The sequence below is a fragment of the Myxine glutinosa genome, chromosome 1, assembly GCF_964187855.1.
Source record: "Myxine glutinosa chromosome 1, kmMyxGlut1.1, whole genome shotgun sequence".
Lineage (NCBI taxonomy): Eukaryota > Metazoa > Chordata > Myxini > Myxiniformes > Myxinidae > Myxine > Myxine glutinosa.
The window spans coordinates 255,233,193-255,251,279 of record NC_136261.1 but is presented as its reverse complement, the minus strand read 5'-3'; the positions used below and the strand labels follow the sequence as shown (position 1 = coordinate 255,251,279).

General features: G+C 51.8%; 1 protein-coding gene across 2 annotated transcripts in view; it reads right to left on the bottom strand.

The window, feature by feature from the left end:
* Nucleotides 1-18,087, bottom strand: part of LOC137436490 (tyrosine-protein phosphatase non-receptor type 14-like) — a 67,506-nt gene that overhangs the window by 32,623 nt on the left and 16,796 nt on the right. For both annotated transcript variants that reach the window (XM_068130338.2, XM_068130330.2), the window contains 3 exons: nt 4,872-5,012; nt 3,411-3,617; nt 2,950-3,069 (listed from right to left, as the gene is read on the bottom strand). In XM_068130338.2, coding sequence (XP_067986439.2) covers nt 2,950-3,069; nt 3,411-3,617; nt 4,872-5,012 — 468 coding nt within the window. The remainder of the gene's footprint in view (nt 1-2,949; nt 3,070-3,410; nt 3,618-4,871; nt 5,013-18,087) is intronic.

The following is an 18,087-nucleotide window of genomic DNA, read 5'->3' as shown; positions in this document are numbered from 1 at the left end:
CAATTTTTGACCACGATACATTCCGTCGTTACTTATCCAATCTCAACCAAACTGGACAGGAGACCTAAGGGTCACATAATGAAGGTTGTAGTGAATTAATTTGCCCCCACCCCAAGGGGGGTTTCTCCACCAAGGGGGTTTTCTCTGCCAAGGGGGTTGCATGTTGAGGTGTATATCCGTGTTTTAAAATAGCTGTATCGTGGCATTTTTTCAAGGCTGCTTCGAATAACAAAGCTTATGATAATAGCATAATGTTAGTGTTATTACAAAACAATATTAATACCAATAATATCCTCCCTCCCCAAGGAGTTTCTACTCCTTGAACAAATGCCGTGTTAACACGTATAAACATCTTATCGTGTTGTTTTGGTGGGAGCGACACCTTCTACCAGAAGTAAAAATATTATAAACTTCAAATACGTATCGATTACCTTTTTAAACAGTCACTCCTGCTGTTTAACACTGAACTGAAAGGGAGGAAACCCGGATGTGTTCAGTTACCAAGCAGCTAGCTAGTGCTTGCCAAGCCAGCCGTTCCTTATCAACGGTTTTGAATGCAGTGCTTGCTGGAATGCTTAACCCACTTGGCAAGTGCTCTACTATAAACTTGGTAAATGAACACCACTCCCCCACCAATGTTCCTGAAGCCTCAGCCTAAATCTGCTGTAATGTATATACCTCAGAGGAATGACCTGCCACTGCCCCTCTCATATGAAACGGGTGTGCTAGAATTAAGAAAAATTATGTTGAAAAATATAAAAGGACGAGTAGGAGAGGTTTGGAAACGAGGTTGAAAGGATTTTGAAAAGTAACAGAGGAAGGGATATAAGGTATGTAAAAGATAGAGGTGGACAGGGGTGGTCGAATAGGTGAAATGTAAACCAACATGATTCAGAATGTTTGTATGTGCTGAATCTATTAAGGATAGTCAAAACCGTTAATAATATGGTGTTATAACTATTTAAACATAAAAAGACTCAGAATACCAAACGTTGTGTAATTGCTAAAAAAAACAGTTGTTGTTAATCGGAAGAATAAAATTAAATGGTGTATAGATACTCAGAGTGAGGGGAGAGGGACAGTGGTAATGGGATATTCATCACAACCTTTATAAATGCTAAATTGTGAATAAAATATATATATAACACACCAAGAGGAAGATCAAAATAAAAATAATTTCTCGCCCTCATCTCCCACCTCTTTCTTTTCCTCAAACTGTCTGGGGGTACGTATTAGGTATGGGCCATGGCAGGAAACAAACTCTAAAGTTTCCTCCTTTCTGCCTTTGTGTACTTTTTTTTTTTTCAATACTCAGTCGAGGCTCGTGTAAGAGCTAACACATATAACATAATAATAAAGGGAGCGGAAGACGAGGGAGAGAGAGAAGGAAGTACAACAACAGTAGAGAACAGGGATATCGGGAGATCTGCAGAAGGGAGAGGGCTGGGATGGGGTACACCGTACATGGGATAAACAAGATGGACACTACAAGGACTTTCAAGAAGGAAAACGTAATTTGAAAGAGGTGTATTTGGGGTGGATTAACGGGGTAGAAAAGATCAAGGTTTGGAATGGGGAAGATAAGATAATTGCGAAAAAACGGGCCTTTCCGTTTCCTCGGCATAGTTCCGATGGATAATCTATGGAGCAAGAATTTAAAAAAGGATTCCTTGGAGATCCTGCCTTCTGTGTGGGGATAACCAGCATCACAAGTTGGTATTTGCAGTTTCGACACATGTGCCCTTGTAACCACACACACAAAATGACCTTTTTTATTTGCATCACCAACCTTCCCGGAGTTCCCTGAATCTACCATACATTGTTGAGCCAGGCCTGTCCAAGAGAACATGAGAGCTTAGAAATGTCCAAATGGTCAACTTAACTTAGAGAAGGTTGACCATAGTTGGATTTATTGAAATCCGTTAATCCGTTATCAAGTTAAACATGACAAACAGAGACAGACTGGAGTCCTTTTACAATGTAGATGTATAATCACCCTAAACCACAAAAAAAAATTACAACATTCTTTAAATGAATCTATAGAATTGTAAATATTCTGAATGGTTATCAATCATTTTTACAATAACATCTATTAATGGATCATAACCCACAGCTCTGGCACCAGGAAGGTCAACAATCAAACCTTTTCAACCTTACAGCGCTCATATGATTCCACGTAGTGTTTCCTATATTTAAGTGTCAAGTTTTTGGCACAATTTTTTAAATGGAATAATTGATGGTCACGACAAAATTTTATTTTTTATTTTTAATGGGATGGGTACCAAGAAAATAGTTTGAAATTAATCAAAGGATTGAAAGAATGAAATGCCTCGAGGGCAAGCCAGAGTGATGATAATCATGAAAGAGTAATTGACATCCCACTTTCAAAAAATATCGTGGACAACTGTCTTATATGGACATGTTAAAGTTGGCTATGAATGAATGATCGTTTTAAGGCCATTTTCCCCGTTAGAGCGGGGGTTAGCCTTGCGGGCCCCATGACAATCATGGTTCCCTGTTTGAGGCAATGTTTTTATGGCCGGATGCCCTTCCTGACGCCAACCCTTGGTCGCCTCTTACGATGCGCACGGATACAGTGTACCTATTCTAAACCGGGGTACACACCGGGAAACACGGAAACCGACGGAAACACCCGGAAACACCGGGAAACCAGGGTACACACGGCTAGCTTTTCCACATTTTGTTTTGAACTTTAAAATATTTTTTTTGTTTTTTTTACGCATTTTCTGAGGAGCATGTAATTCAATCAACAAAAGGGGCTAACTACATAATGCTTCGGTGAAAATGGCAGAGCTTTTGACATCCTTCCACATTTTTGTATCTCTGATACATCTTTCCATTTCATTTCTTACCCTTCCCCCCTTTAAATACAGCTTTGGTGGTTTATATATATGCATTTTCCAGACAAATGTTCAAGTACAGGCTCACCTCTACAGACACAATGATGCAGATCCCTTGCTCCCACACCATCTGCCAGAAGTCTACATTGTTTCCAGGCCGAGGGCTTATGGTAGCTATGTAATGCCACAGTTCTTTGTTGAGCCAGGCCTGTCCAAGAGAACATGAGAGCTTAGAAATGTCCAAATGGTCAACTTAACTTAGAGAAGGTTGACCGAGGGAACATAAATACATGAGGTATTGATGGGAAAATGAGAGGTTTTGGAAAGGAAAGGGAAGTGAATTTGAAATCGAAAAAAAATGAGAAAAGGAAGGGGGGGATCTAAAAATGATCTGAGGGCTTCAGCTGACAGCTCTAAAAATGGGGTTTTGGGAAGGGGGTTGAGATGGGAGGTAAAAAAAAAATACAATTTTTGCATATCCCATCAGTACATTTCCCCTTAATTAATTGCAGCTTATCTTTGGTAAAAACAAAAAACAAAATGGCAGACCTGCACATGAGAAGCATTGATGTATCCCGCGGGATTGTCTTTCCTGGGCCGAAGACGGACATGGTTGCCTTCTTTTAGTCTTATTTTCTCATTGGTGGAGCTCCCAGTACCTGTGATGGCGTGACCAGGAGTTTGTTCATTTGTGGCAACGCTTGCAAACTCTGCTAAGGTCAGCTTGCGGGATAGTCGCTCCTGCAGGCTTGCTCTCTGATGGACCAAAAAGGCCTCATTACCAACACATGAGGGTTTTATTTATTTGCATTTTTTTGAGTTATTACATCAACCAAACGGAAAACCAAATACTGCATTGGAGTCATCAGAAAGAACTTCAATAGGATTCAGGTGTCAGCCGCTACTCCACTACCCTCAAACCCATCCAGGTGGTCAAGTCAGCCTTACACAATTTTTCTTTTCTAATTCACTTCTCCAAGGCAGAGAGCTAAAGAAAAAAGAAGTAAAGAGTAAAATAGATAAAAAAAAAAAAAAAAACAAGAATTAGAATGACGAAAGAGAAATGTGAATAAGCAGAAAGCAGTATGAAAGGAACAAAGAACAAAGATGTCGGGAAGAACCCGGATAGATAGATTTCAGCAGTTACTCCCCAGGCTCAAACACAGGAACAGGTACAAGCTACCAAAGGTCCATCAGCAGGGAAGCGCAGTCCACACAGCATCAGGATATGGTACAAACACAAACAGAAAACCAAATACTGCATTGGAGTAATCAGAAGGAACCCAAAGAAGTAAAGAGCAAAGATTAAGTCATCAGGAGGAACCTGGATAGGATATTCGGATTGCAGCTGCTACTTCACTCCATGACCGCTAATTTGCCAGATGGCATATCTGAGCCATCTGGCAAATTCTTATTTCACCAAATTTGCTCTCTCCATTGCACCACTAATGAGGCATGGCAGTGATTTGGTATGAGTGCCAACAAACGTCGTCCTATTCTTTTTGAAAGATAGCATGGGATCTCTAATGTTACAAGCAGATGCCAACAGACAGAACAATGCTAGCAGAATGGCATAAAATCTCCTTCGAAGGACAGCGTATTCATCAAACAATTATCTGCCAGCACAGCACTGTCCTATCACTCCCATGTCTAAACTAGCACTGCTAATGCAAGTTCGCAAGCTTGTACGACAAATTGTTTTTCTTTCAATTTACAGATTTTATAGTTTTGCCATAAAAGATGTTTAGTCGCTCACTCTTGGTATTCTTCATGACAACACACTAATGAAGCAGCAACCTATCTAGGGGTAAATTCTCAGCTATTGAGTTCACAGAAAGTAATGTGCACCCAGATGTCCCCAAACAGGTATGGGATCCGACTAAATCAGTATATCTTCATGGTCTACAGGTTCATACACATGATTCAATTTTGACTAGATGAGAGAATTTTCATTTGTAATAGGACATTATGAGAAGATTTTATTTAATAATACAAGTGCTGCGTCGGTACCTGCTGTTCGTTGAGGGTCCATGATGACTTCTGCTTGGATGTGAAAACCGGCACCTTCGCCGTGGGAAGCCTGGTCATGTTATTTAGAGATTTATAGCTGATGACACTTTGGGTGCCAAAGGAATCAGTTTTATTTCTGCCCTGAGACAAAAAGAACAAGGTTTTTGAAAAGTGAGCAAACTTGGAAATGCATGTGAGCTGATCCAATGCACAGACAGATAGATGTATGACAATTATCTTGGCAATTAGATTCTACACAATCTAGGAAATTTGCTACAATCTCACCTCCTAATGCCAATTTGTACAAGATGGCCGCTTACAGGTTTTTCCTGTCAACTACAGTCGGTACTTTGATATTCTAACCATGCTAAAGGCTTAGCACCCCCTGATAGATCATCTTATGACTGTAAAGGCTGACAGCAGGGCCTGCTTTGTCAGTTCACATACAGCTGGAAGAGATGCATTTTTAAATCGCCACTATAGTTAATTGTCTATCTGGTGTAACCTGTTGTACCTATATGATATAATTTGAGTTGAGTTTAATTCTGGGATGTGGATTCTTGATGGGCAAAATTTCCTTTTTTCATGATACTATTATGAAATATTAATGGCTTGTACAAATACAGTATCAACGCCTTAACCCGACACACGTATAGTCATAAAGTCCTAATCATGAGGTCTTGAGTTTTGAGTATCCAAAATATTTTAAAACAAAAGTAATTGGCATATCGCACTATTAATTTGCTTTAACTTTTAATTTTAATTTTAATTAATTTTTTAATTAATTAATTTATTTATTTATTTTAATAAATTAATTAATTAATTTTATTTAATTATTAATTTAATTATTTTTATTTTTTAATTAATTACTATTAATTAATTAATTTAATTAATTTTAAACGGTCACTGGCTTTGATACGAATACAAATTATTAGGGACCCTAGGCATCAAAAAGCTACATATATCGAACAATGTTTGAAATGGAACACTTCACCGCCATTAGAGCATTTAAATTGCATCAGATGCGGAAATAAATTTGAATTGTTGCTCCCAGTTTGCTGGATCGATGTTGAAAGATGCCATTTGCATTTTTCCCCCTCCATCCCTACCTAGTTTCGAATCCCATGTGGACATGGGTAACTTACTATAGTAAGGGCAACTTGCTAGTACAGATAACAATTGAAGTTCAGTGGTTGGAGATTTTCTGTAAATATTGCTTTTCATAGTTTTAGAATTAATAAGTTTGGATTTTGCACATCTCCAAGTATGCAAAATAATATATTTCTCAGACATGTCACAACCAGAGATACAAATTAGGTTGATAATATGATGTGATGCATGATCTTGGAAGTCCTTTATTGAAAGCCCTGACAGCATGTTTGCAAACTGCCTGCAAGAAATAGGAATAAAGGCAAAAGATACTGAGCTGTTCTTATCTCTCTCCTTTTGTTTGTATCTGATTTCTCTCCTTGGTTAAAGAATAAGAACATTGCGGCGGCCAATAAAAAGGACATCGTGGTGACTAAACAATAAGACCATCTCGGCGGGTAAAAAAATTAAGACTATCATGGAGGGTAAGAAAAAGACCATCACACACCTAAATAATAAGAGTACCACACGGCTAAAGAATAAGAGCACCATGGTGGCTAAAGAACAAGACCATGGTGGCTAAAGAACAAGACCATCATGGCGGCTATGAATAAGACCATCACGGCGGCTAAGAATAAGACCATCACGGCGGTTAAGAATAAGACCATCACGGCGGCTAAGAAAAAGACCATAACGGCGGCTAAGAAAAAGACCACCACGGCGGCTAAGAATAAGACCATCACGGCGGCTAAGAAAAAGACCATAACGGCGGCTAAGAATAAGACCATCATGGCGGCTAAGAAAAAGACCATCATGGCGGCTAAGAAAAAGACCATAACGGCGGCTAAGAATAAGACCATCACGGCGGTTAAGAATAAGACCATCACGGCGGCTAAGAAAAAGACCATAACGGCGGCTAAGAAAAAGACCATCACGGCGGTTAAGAATAAGACCATCACGGCGGCTAAGAAAAAGACCATAACGGCGGCTAAGAAAAAGACCATCACGGCGGCTAAGAAAAAGACCATCACGGCGGCTAAGAAAAAGACCATCACGGCGGCTATGAATAAGACCATCATGGCGGCTAAGAAAAAGACCATCACGGCGGCTAAGAAAAAGACCATCATGGCGGCTAAGAAAAAGACCATCACGGCGGCTAAGAAAAAGACCATCACGGCGGCTAAGAATAAGACCATCACGGCGGCTAAGAAAAAGACCATCACGGCGGCTAAGAAAAAGACCATCACGGCGGCTAAGAAAAAGACCATCACGGCGGCTAAGAAAAAGACCATCACGGCGGCTAAGAATAAGACCATCACGGCGGCTAAGAATAAGACCATCACGGCGGCTAAGAAAAAGACCATCACGGCGGCTAAGAAAAAGACCATCACGGCGGCTAAGAAAAAGACCATCACGGCGGCTAAGAAAAAGACCATCACGGCGGCTAAGAAAAAGACCATCACGGTGGCTAAGAATAAGACCACCACGGCAGCTAAATAGCAAGACCAGCATGACAGCGTGGTTAAAGGACAATAACATCTGCCATGATATGAAGAAGATGTCTTATACGTGACGTCACCTGCGCTTTACCCAGAAGCATATTCAGCATATTCAACACACGACTGCACGTGCGATCGGGGCTCTGTACACCATGAGCAGGCGGCTCAGATGGTGAATTCCGAATGGAATAAGGAATGCTTTGGATAAAATACTATTCCATACTTATAATCCCACATAAGAAATGTAACCCTACCTTATCGAAGTATATTCATGATTGTATTTCACGTGTATGTGTGTGTTTGATAGGTGTAGTGTCATTGTGTGAAATAAAGTCCAGCTTGATCAAACGGAAAGGAGCAACCATTCCATTACAACATCGCTGTGGCTAAAGAATAACATCGCTGTGGCATAGATCTACTCTTCTGTTTGTTTACCTCACCCCATTTCTTCCACCCTCACTCCACTGTTCCTTTTGTCCCGTTTCGTCCTGATCCGTTCAGTTTTATAGCTCTTCCATGATGAGCCTCGGCTCTGTATACAAAAAACTAGATGCTATTCATAGAATACTTACCCTGCGGTCAACTTGTTGCGAGCCAACTCTTCTGTTTTTGAACATTTTTTTCTTTGATCCAATATGTCTGCGAGACCACGTGAGCGATGACATCATAAATTTATATTCTCTAATATAATTGTTGCATAGATCACGCCCAATACATTTCAAACTGATCAGACAAAGCGTTGTCCCTGTCGAATTATGACATCATAAATATGGCACCAATGATGTCATCGTTAACAACACCTATTCCCCATATGGAGTTCTTTACAATGAGCCATGGTTCAATTTTTTCCATGCACCGGGTTTGGAGATATAGAGGTGCAACATTTTTCGGTTTTTCCAAGATAGCGTCTGTACCACATGACCGATGACGTCATGATTATCATTAAATAGTCCACATGAGGAGCCGCTCCTATGGTGAAAATTTCGTGCCCATCAGACCAACAGTTGCTGAGACAAAAAATTCACAATGATCAGATAAGTGTTGTACTTGTCGAATTATGACGTCATAACGAAGGCACCGATGACATCATCATTAAGATATCTTATTCCTCAAGGGGAGTATTTAACAATGAGCCATGTTTCAATTTTTTCCATGGAGCGGTTTTGGAGATATAGAGGTGTAACGTTTTTCCAAGATGGCGTCCGTACCACGTGACATATGTTGTCATAATTATGAATAAAAAAATTATACAGGCGGAGGCACTTCTATGGTAAAATATTGTGTCAATCGGACCAATGGTTGCCGAGAAAATGAATTATTAAAATGCAGACACGTACGGCACATGGCACACGTACGGCACACAGCACACGTACGGCACATGTACGCACCTGAATACCTAACCTCGCTTTTCGCTTCGTGAGCGCAGGGTAACAAGACCAAAAATCTAACAGCGGCATAGCCGCACTTGTAAAATATTATAAACCGCAAACACATATGTTTAGCTTTTTAAACATTGTTAATGGTGTTTATAACATTAAACAAAGAAATTTTGAGGAATCCCGACATCCGTGAGGTAAGTTTTACTTTCAGGAACTGAGCGAAGATCTACTGTAATCTATGTACCCCACAAGGGTTGGAGATGTGCTCATTTACCAAGCAGCTAGCTAGCGCTTGCCAAGCCAGCCGTTCCTTAAGAGTTTTGAATGGAGTGCTTGCTCAAATGCTTAAACCACTTGGCGATCTCTCCACAAGAAACTTGTAATTGGAAAATGATCACACACCCAATGTTCTTGAGACCCGACCATAGATCGTCTGTAATCCATATACCCCAAAGAGGAATGACCTTTCCTGCCGCTCCCATAGTGAGCGGGTGTAGGCCTACTTGTAAATTAAAATGTTGGTCAGTAGACTCAGCCGTCGTAATGACATCATAGACGTAATGACGTAAAGGACACAAAACTGATATATTTGAACTTCCAGTACACGTTTGCAGTCAATACGAAGGGATTAGTGTTACGATTAGATTTACTATGATATTAACGTTACGTTATCATTATTTCGAAAATGATATTAACATTTAGAAACTGAGGCTAATTCCCTACTTCCCCCGTTAATATTAGTGCCGAACACCGGTCATCATTGATCATGAACCATACACCGCTTCAATCCATTAGGTTTCCATTCACGACATTGGAATTAAAGTGTTATGGTTATATTTACAATTAAAGCGCGGCGTTACGCGCGCTGCTTGCGAGCAAGGAGGAAGCGGACAAGCGGTAACTTATAAGCGTCTTTATTTCAGGAGCTCACTGTAACACTGGCGCGCTCTGGGCTGCGCGCCTGGTGTATATCATGAGGCCACGCCTACCCCTCGGGCGTGGCCACCGCCCACTTGGTGCGCGGGATGATGTCACCACGCCAGTGGGCTTTTGTGTCCGCCACACGCGCCCCCCCAGAATTCCAACGCACCTGGAGGGCCAGTTTGCGGGGCAGACGAATGACCCGGCCGAAGCGCCCCCTGGCGATCGGCGGCGTCCGGGGTGCAGGGATGCCAGGTGGGATGCCCCTGGCTGCCCCTGGGATGGGTGCAGGACCGGGGGGTGGCGTGGCGGCGGGGCTGGGCGGTGCCGGGGGTCCGCCCGCAGGGGGGCGGCCCTGACGTGGGGGTCGGGCCACTGGCGGTGGATGGTCCACGTCGAGGTGGGCCGGCTTGAGGCGGTCTACCGAAACGCGGTCAGGAGTACCGCCGATATCCAGGGTGAAGCGCTTCGCCCCGGTCTCCAGCACGTGGAAAGGCCCGTCGTAAGGGGGCCGCAGTGGTGTCCGGTGGGCATCGTGGCGGACGAAGACGTACTCCGCCGTGCGAAGCTCCGGGGCGACGTGCGTCGGTGGGTGCCCGTGGCATGCCGTTGGCACCGGGGCGAACCTCTGGGCGGTCTCTTGCAGAGCGGAGCGCGGACCATGGTGCCGTGGAGTCGGGGAGGAACTCGCCTGGCACCCGCAGCGGTTGCCCGAAGACCAACTCCGCCGCGGATGTGCGCAGGTCCTCCTTGGGCGCCGTCGGGAGGCCCAGCAGGACCCAGGGGAGCCTGTCGACCCAGCCGCCGTCGCGGAGGGTGGCCCGGAGCGCGGCCTTCAATGAGCAGTGAAATCGCTCACACAGGCCGTTAGCCTGGGGGTGGTAGGCCGTGGTTCGGTGCAGCCGGACCCCAAGCCCCTGCGCGACCGCCCCCCAGAGCTCCGAGGTGAACTGGGGGCCGCGGTCGGACGAGATGTCTGAGGGGGCGCCGAACCGGGCGACCCAGGTGGCGATGAAAGCCTGCGCGACATCGGCCGCTGTTGTCGACGCCAAGGGCACGGCCTCCCGGCCACCGGGTGGTGCGGTCCACCATGGTGAGGACGTAGGTGAAACCCCGCGAGGGGGGCAGAGGTCCCACCAGGTCCACGTGGACGTGGTCAAACCGGCGTTCCGGCACCGTGATCGGGGCCAACGGGGCCCTGGCACGCGAGGCACGTCCTGGCCCAGCCGCGGACGGCCTTCCGGAGGCCATGCCAGACGAACTTGTCGGCGATCAGCATTTGGGAGGCCCTCGCGCCCGGGTGGGACAGGCCGTGGATGGCGTCAAACACCTGGCGCTGCCAGCCCGCGGGCACGATGGGGCGAGGACGCCCGAGGGAGACGTCGCACAAGAGGGCCGCGCCCGCGCCGTCGAACGCCACCTCGGTGATGCAGAGGCCCGTGACGGCGGTCTGCAAGGCCTGGACGTCGTGGTCAGCGGCCTGGTCCGCTGCCATCCGGGCATAGTCGATGCCGAGGTGGACTGCGTGGGCGACGGCCCGGGAAAGGCAATCCGCCACCGGGTTGTCCTTCCCCGCGACGTGCTGGATGTCTGTCATGTACTCGGACACAGCCGAGAGGTGACGCTGCTGCCGGGCCGACCACGGCCCGGTGACCTTGCCCATCGCGAAGATCAGCGGCTTGTGGTCGACGAAGGCAGTGAACGCATGGCCCTCGAGCAGATGGCGGAAGTGCCTGACCGCCAAGTGAAGCCCGAGCAACTCGCGGTCGAAGGTACTGTAACGGCGTTCGGGCGGGCGAAGCTGCCGGCTAAAGAACGCCAGCGGTTGCGAAGCTCCACGCACCCATTGCTCGTGCACCGCGCCCACCGCATAGTCCGAGGCATCGGTGGTGAGGGCGATCGGTGCATCGGGCGCTGGGTGCGCGAGCATGGTGGCGTTAGCCAAGGCGAGCTTCGCGCCCGTGAACGCCGTGTCCATCTGCTCGGTCCAGGTAACGTCGCCTTTGCCCGGCTTACCTCGGAGAGCTTCATGCAGGGGGCGCAGGAGCTGGGCGATACGGGGCAGGAACCGATGGTAAAAGTTCACCATGCCCAGGAACTCCTGCAGCCCTCTGATCGTGCGGGGGTGCGGAAAACCCCTTCACCGCCTCCACCTTGGCCGGCAGGGGGACGGCTCCATGCCTGGTGACATGGTGCCCCAGAAAATCGATTATGGTGGCGCGGAACCGGCACTTTGCGGGGTTCACAACCAGGCCATGCTGGCCCAGGCGTTCGAAGAGCATGCGGAGGTGGCGTAGGTGCTCTTCGCGGGACGCGCTGGCGACGAGGATATCGTCCAGGTAGACGGAGACAAAATCCAAGTCACGCAGGACGCTGTCCATCAGTCGCTGGAACGCCTGAGCCGCATTCTTCAGACCGAAGGGCATGTGCAGGAACTCGAAGAGTCCGAATGGCGTGATGACCGCCGTCTTCGGGACGTCCTCCGGCCTGACGGGGACCTGATGGTAGCCGCGTATGAGGTCCACCTTCGAGAAGAAGGACATGCCCGCCAAACGGGCGGAAAAGTCCAATGTGGGGGACGGGGTAGCGGTCGGGAGTCGTGGCGTCATTGAGACGGCGATAGTCCCCGCACGGTCGCCATCCCCCGCCGGTGCGTATCAGCATGCTGCGTATGCTGCATAAGCTGATGCTGTGGTTCAGCAGCATCAGCAGCAGCATCAGCAGCATCAGCCACGAGGGCCGTGACGGCCACGCCGACTCTCGCCCGCGTGTCCGAAGCGGCGAAGTACTTGTCCGCCTCGGCCGCCAATGCTCGGGGTTCCGTTAGCCCGGTCCCGGCCAACGCGAGGCGAACCTGCGCTGGAAGTTGGCGACGGAAAAGCGCCCGGAATAGAGAACTGGGGGCTTCGTCGCCCAACAGTGACAGCATATGGTCCATTCGGACCGACGGGCGCGTGTCACCGAGCTCGGGCAGATCCAGGAGGCGGTCGGCCCGTGCGTCGTCCGTGAGGCCGAACGTGGCTAGGAGTAGCCGCTTGAGTGCCTCGTACTTGTGGCCGTCTGGTGGGTGGCGAAGGACGGACACAACTCGAGCGGCCGTGCCGGGCCCGCGGGAGGCGACGACGTGGCAATAGCGCGTGTCATCGCCGGTGAGGCGCCGAAGCTGAAATTGGGCTTCGGCCTGGACAAACCAGACTTCGGCCTGAGCCTCCCAAAATTCGGGAAGTTTGATGAAGTTGGCCATGGCAATGGCGTCGCGTGTGGAAGGATCGCTCTGGCAGATCCAACGTCAAGGGGGTCACCAGTAAATCGCGGCGTTACGCGCGCTGCTTGCGAGCAAGGAGGAAGCGGACAAGCGGTAACTTATAAGCGTCTTTATTTCAGGAGCTCACTGTAACACTGGCGTGCTCTGGGCTGCGCGCCCGGTGTATATCATGAGGCCACGCCTACCCCTCGGGCGTGGCCACCGCCCACTTGGTGCGCGGAATGATGTCACCACGCCAGTGGGCTTTTGTGTCCGCCACACTATATTATTATTATTATAACGAAAACGATACTACTCAAACGATAAACTACTGTATTAAGAAACCTGGGCTTAATTTGTCCAAAGCGGTCCGAAGGTGAGACATAACGCCTAAGGCCTATTAGTGCAGTGGCCGAAGCTGAAAAAGGGCTCTATTTTAGGAGATACACCTACCGGAGGTATAACAAGCTGGGACCGGTCTCATTTTAACCGTCTGGGCTTCTATTTTTTGAAAAATGATGTTGTAGTTGCAGCAATTTTGTACGACATGCTAAATTAACCCCTTATTTCCGACAACATGCAATAAATGGACCCATTTCATCTTTTTGTTATTTCATTAAAATAGCCCTGTGGCGGACACGGAAGCTCACTGGCGTGGTGACATCATTCCGCGCACCAAGTGGGCGGGGGCCACGCCGAGGGGTAGGCGTGGCCTCAGGATATACACCAGGCGCGCAGCCCGGAGCGCGCCAGTGCTACAGTGACCTCTTTTAATAAAGAACATTAAACTTACCGCGTTGTCCGCTTCCTCCTTGGTAGCAAGTCGCGCGCGTAGCACCGCGCACTTCATTGGTGACCTCCGACATTCGAGTCAGCCATCGCTGACCACCCGAAACCGCCGCAACAATGGCTACCAACGCGGTCTCCATCAAGCTCCCCGAATTCTGGGAGTCACAAGCCGAAATTTGGTTCCTGCAGGCAGAAGCCCAGTTCCGACTTCGAGGCATCACGGTGGACGAGACCATGTACTGCCACGTGGTCGCCGCCCTCGGGCCCGGCACGGCCACCCACATCGTATCGGTCCTAAGGGATCCACCTGCCGACGGCAAGTACTAGGCGGTCAAGCGTCTCCTCCTCGCCACGTTCGGCCTTACGGTGGACGCACGGGCCAATCGCCTCTTGGACCTCCCCGAGATCGGGGACACGCGACCGTTGGTCCGTATGGATCATATGCTGGCGCTCATGGGCGACGAAACCCCGAACGCTCTATTCCGGGCGTTATTTCGACGTCAGCTGCCAGCACGAGTCCGCCTCGCTTTGGCCGGTTCCGCGTTAACGGAACCCCGTGCGCTCGCTGCCGAGGCCGACAAATACTACGCGGCTTTGGACACCTAGGCGAGTCTTGGCGTGGTCGCCGCTCCCGAGGCTCCCGAGGCTCCCGAGGCTTTCCCTGATGCACCGCACCTCGTGTCCGCCGCCACGCCCCGCCCACCACCACCGCCGCCGCCGCGAAGAAAACCGCGGCCTCCGACGCCGCAGCCGCCTACCTGGTGTTTCTTCCACGCCAAGTTCGGCCATGAGGCTCGGCAGTGTCGCCCGCCGTGCTCATTCGGCAGGTCGGGAAACGGGCGAGCCGATGCTCGGTGGCAACTGTGAGCGTCGGCAATTCAAACAGCCTTCTGTACATAACAGACACCTTGTCCGGACACCGTTACCTGTGCAACACGGGAGCGCAGGTGAGTGTCGTTCCTGCCGGTACGTCCGACAAGCAAACCGCGGGCCGAGGTCCCGCGTTGCTTGCGGCCAATGGTACGTCTATACGCACGTATGGAAAACGCTGTCTCTCCCTGCGGTTCGAAGGGCAGGTTTTCCGTTGGTCGTTCGTTATGGCCGACGTGCCCATGGCACTGCTCGGCGCGGACTTCTTATGTGCTAATGGATTACTGGTCGATGTAAAGCGCAGAAGGCTTGTCCAGGCTGAGACGTTCAGCTCGCTCGCGTGCGCGCTGCCCGGCTCGTTGAGCAGCTCACAGAGCGGCTCATAGAGCGGCTCGCCGAGCGGCTTGCTGAGCGGTTTGGTTCCGGCCAGGTTGATCTGTATGCTTCCGGCAGCGGACGAATTCACCCGCCTCCTCATGGGTTTCCCGGCCCTCACGCGGCCGACCTTCTCGGCGGGGACCGTCAAGCATGGGGTGGAACACCACATCCCCACCGCCGGGCCACCGGTCTACGCCCGGGCACGCCGCCTCGAGCCGACGAAGCTCGCGGTAGCGAAAGCGGAGTTCGCCACGCTGGAGCGGCTCAGCATCGTGCGGCGCTCCGAGAGCGCGTGGGCGTCGCCGCTCCACATCGTGCCCAAGCCCAGCGGGGGATGGCGACCGTGCGGGGACTACCGGCGCCTCAACGACGCCACCACCCCTGACCGCTACCCCGTCCCCCACATACAGGACTTCTCCGCCCGGTTGGCGGGCATGTCCTTCTTTTCAAAGGTGGACCTCGTGCATGGCCACCATCAGGTTCCTGTCAGGCCGGAGGACATCCCGAAGACGGCTGTCATCACGCCGTTCGGGCTTTTCGAATTTCTTCGGATGCCCTTCGGTTTGAAAAATATGGCTCAGGCGTTCCGGCGCCTCATGGACAGCGTCTTGCGCGGCTTGGATTTTTTGTATGTCTACCTGGACGACATCCTCGTCGTCAGCGCGTCCCACGAAGAGCACCTTCATCACCTCCGCACGCTCTTCGAATGCCTGGGCCAGCATGGCCTCATCGTGAACCCCGCAAAGTGCCGGTTCGGCGTCACCAGCATCGACTTTTTGGGGCACCGCGTCACCAGGCATGGGGCCGTCCCCCTACCGGCCAAGGTGGAGGCGGTGAAGGGGTTTCCGTGCCCCCGCACGATCAAGGGGCTGCAGGAGTTCCTGGGCATGGTAAACCTTTACCATCGGTTCCTGCCCCACATCGCCCAGCTCCTGCGCCCCTTACATGAGGCCCTTCGAGGGAAGCCGGGCAAAGGTGACGTTACCTGGACCGGGCAGATGGACGCGGCGTTCTCGGGCACGAAGCTCGCCTTGGCCAACGCCACCATTGTCGCGCACCCGGCGCCCGATGCACCGATCGCCCTCATCTCCGATGCCTCGGACTACGCGGTGGGCGCGGTGTACGAGCAATGGGTGCGTGGTGCCTGGCAACCGCTGGCGTTCTTCAGCCGGCAGCTTCGCCCGCCCGAACGCCGGTACAGTAACTTCGACCGCGAGTTGCTTGGGCTTCACCTGGCGGTCAGGCACTTCCGCCATCTGCTCGAGGGCCGTGCGTTCACGGCCTTCGTCGACCACAAGCCGCTGGTTTTCGCGATGGGCAAGGTCGCCGAGCCGTGGTCAGCCTGGCAACAGCGTCACCTCGCGGCCATGTCCGAGTACACGACGGACATCCGGCACGTCGCGCGGAAAGGACAACCCGGTGGCCGATTGCCTTTCCCGGGCCGTCGCCCACGCAGTCCACCTTGGCATCGACTATGCCCGGATGGCGGTGGACCAGGCCGCCGACCCCGGGGTCCAGGCCCTGCGGACCGCCATCACGGGCCTCCGCGTCACCGAGGTGCCCTTCGACGGTGCGGGCACAGCCCTCGTTTGCGACATCTCCCTCAGGCGGCCTCGCCCCATCGTGCCCGCAGGCTGGCAGCGCCAGGTTTTTGACGCGATCCACGGCCTGTCCCACCCGGGCACGAAGGCCTCCCAGAGGTTGGTCGCCGACAGGTTTGTCTGGCATGGCCTCCGGAAGGCCGTCCGCGGCTGGACCAGGACGTGCCTCGCGTGCCAAGGTGCACCGACACACCCAGGCCCCCTTGGCCCCGTTTACGGTGCCGGAACGTCGGTTTGACCACGTTCACGTGGACCTGGTGGGACCTCTGCCCCCCTCGCGGGGTTTCACCCATGTCCTCACCATGGTGGACCGCACAACCCGGTGGCCGGAGGGCGTGCCTTTGGCGACGACGACGGACATCGCACAGGCGTTCATCGCCACCTGGTTCGCCCGGTTCGGCGCCCCCTCGGCCATGTCGTCCGACCGCGGCCCCCAGTTCACCTCGGAGCTCAGGGGGGCAGTCGCGCAGGGGCTCGGGGTCCAGCTGCACCGAACCACGGCCTACCACCCCCAGGCCAACGGCCTGTGCGAGCGCTTCCACCGCTCCTTGAAGGCCACGCTCCGGGCCACCCTCCGCGATGGCGGCTGGGTCGACAGGCTCCCCTGGGTCCTGCTGGGCCTCCGGACGGCGCCCAAGGACGACCTGCGTGCCTCTGCGGCAGAGTTGGTTTTTGGACAACCGCTGCGGGTGCCGGGCGAGTTCCTCCCCGACCCCACGGCACCATGGTCCGCGGCGCAGGAGCGTTCTGCGCTGCAGGAGACCGCCCGGAGGTTCACCCCGGTGCCGACGGCGCACCACGGGCACCCTCCTACACACGTCGCCCCGGAGCTTCGCACCGCGGAGTACGTCTTCGTCCGGTACGACGCCCACCGGACGCCACTGCGGCCCCCGCACGACGGGCCTTTCCACGTGCTGGAGACCGGGGTGAAACATTTCACCCTGGACATCGGCGGCACTCCTGACCGGGTCTCCATAGACCGCCTCTAGCCGGCCCACCTCGACGTGGACCACCCACCGCCGGTGGCTCAGCCCCCGCGTCGGGGCCGCCCCCCTGCGGGCGGACCCCCGGCACCGCCCAGCACCGCAGGCACGCCGCCCCCCAGTCCGGCACCCATCCCGGGTACAGCCGGGGGCATCCCACCTGGCATCCCTGCACCCCGGACGCCGCCGGTCGCCAGAGGGCGCTTCGGCCGGGTCATCCGTTTGCCCCGCAAACTGGCCCTCCAGGTGCGCGGGAATTCTGGGGGGGCGCGTGTGGCGGACACGGAAGCTCACTGGCGTGGTGACATCATTCCGCGCACCAAGTGGGCGGCGGCCACGCCGAGGGGTAGGCGTGGCCTCAGGATATACACCGGGTGCGCAGCCCGGAGCACGCCAGTGCTACAGTGACCTCTTTTAATAAAGAACATTAAACTTACCGCGTTGTCCGCTTCCTCCTTGGTAG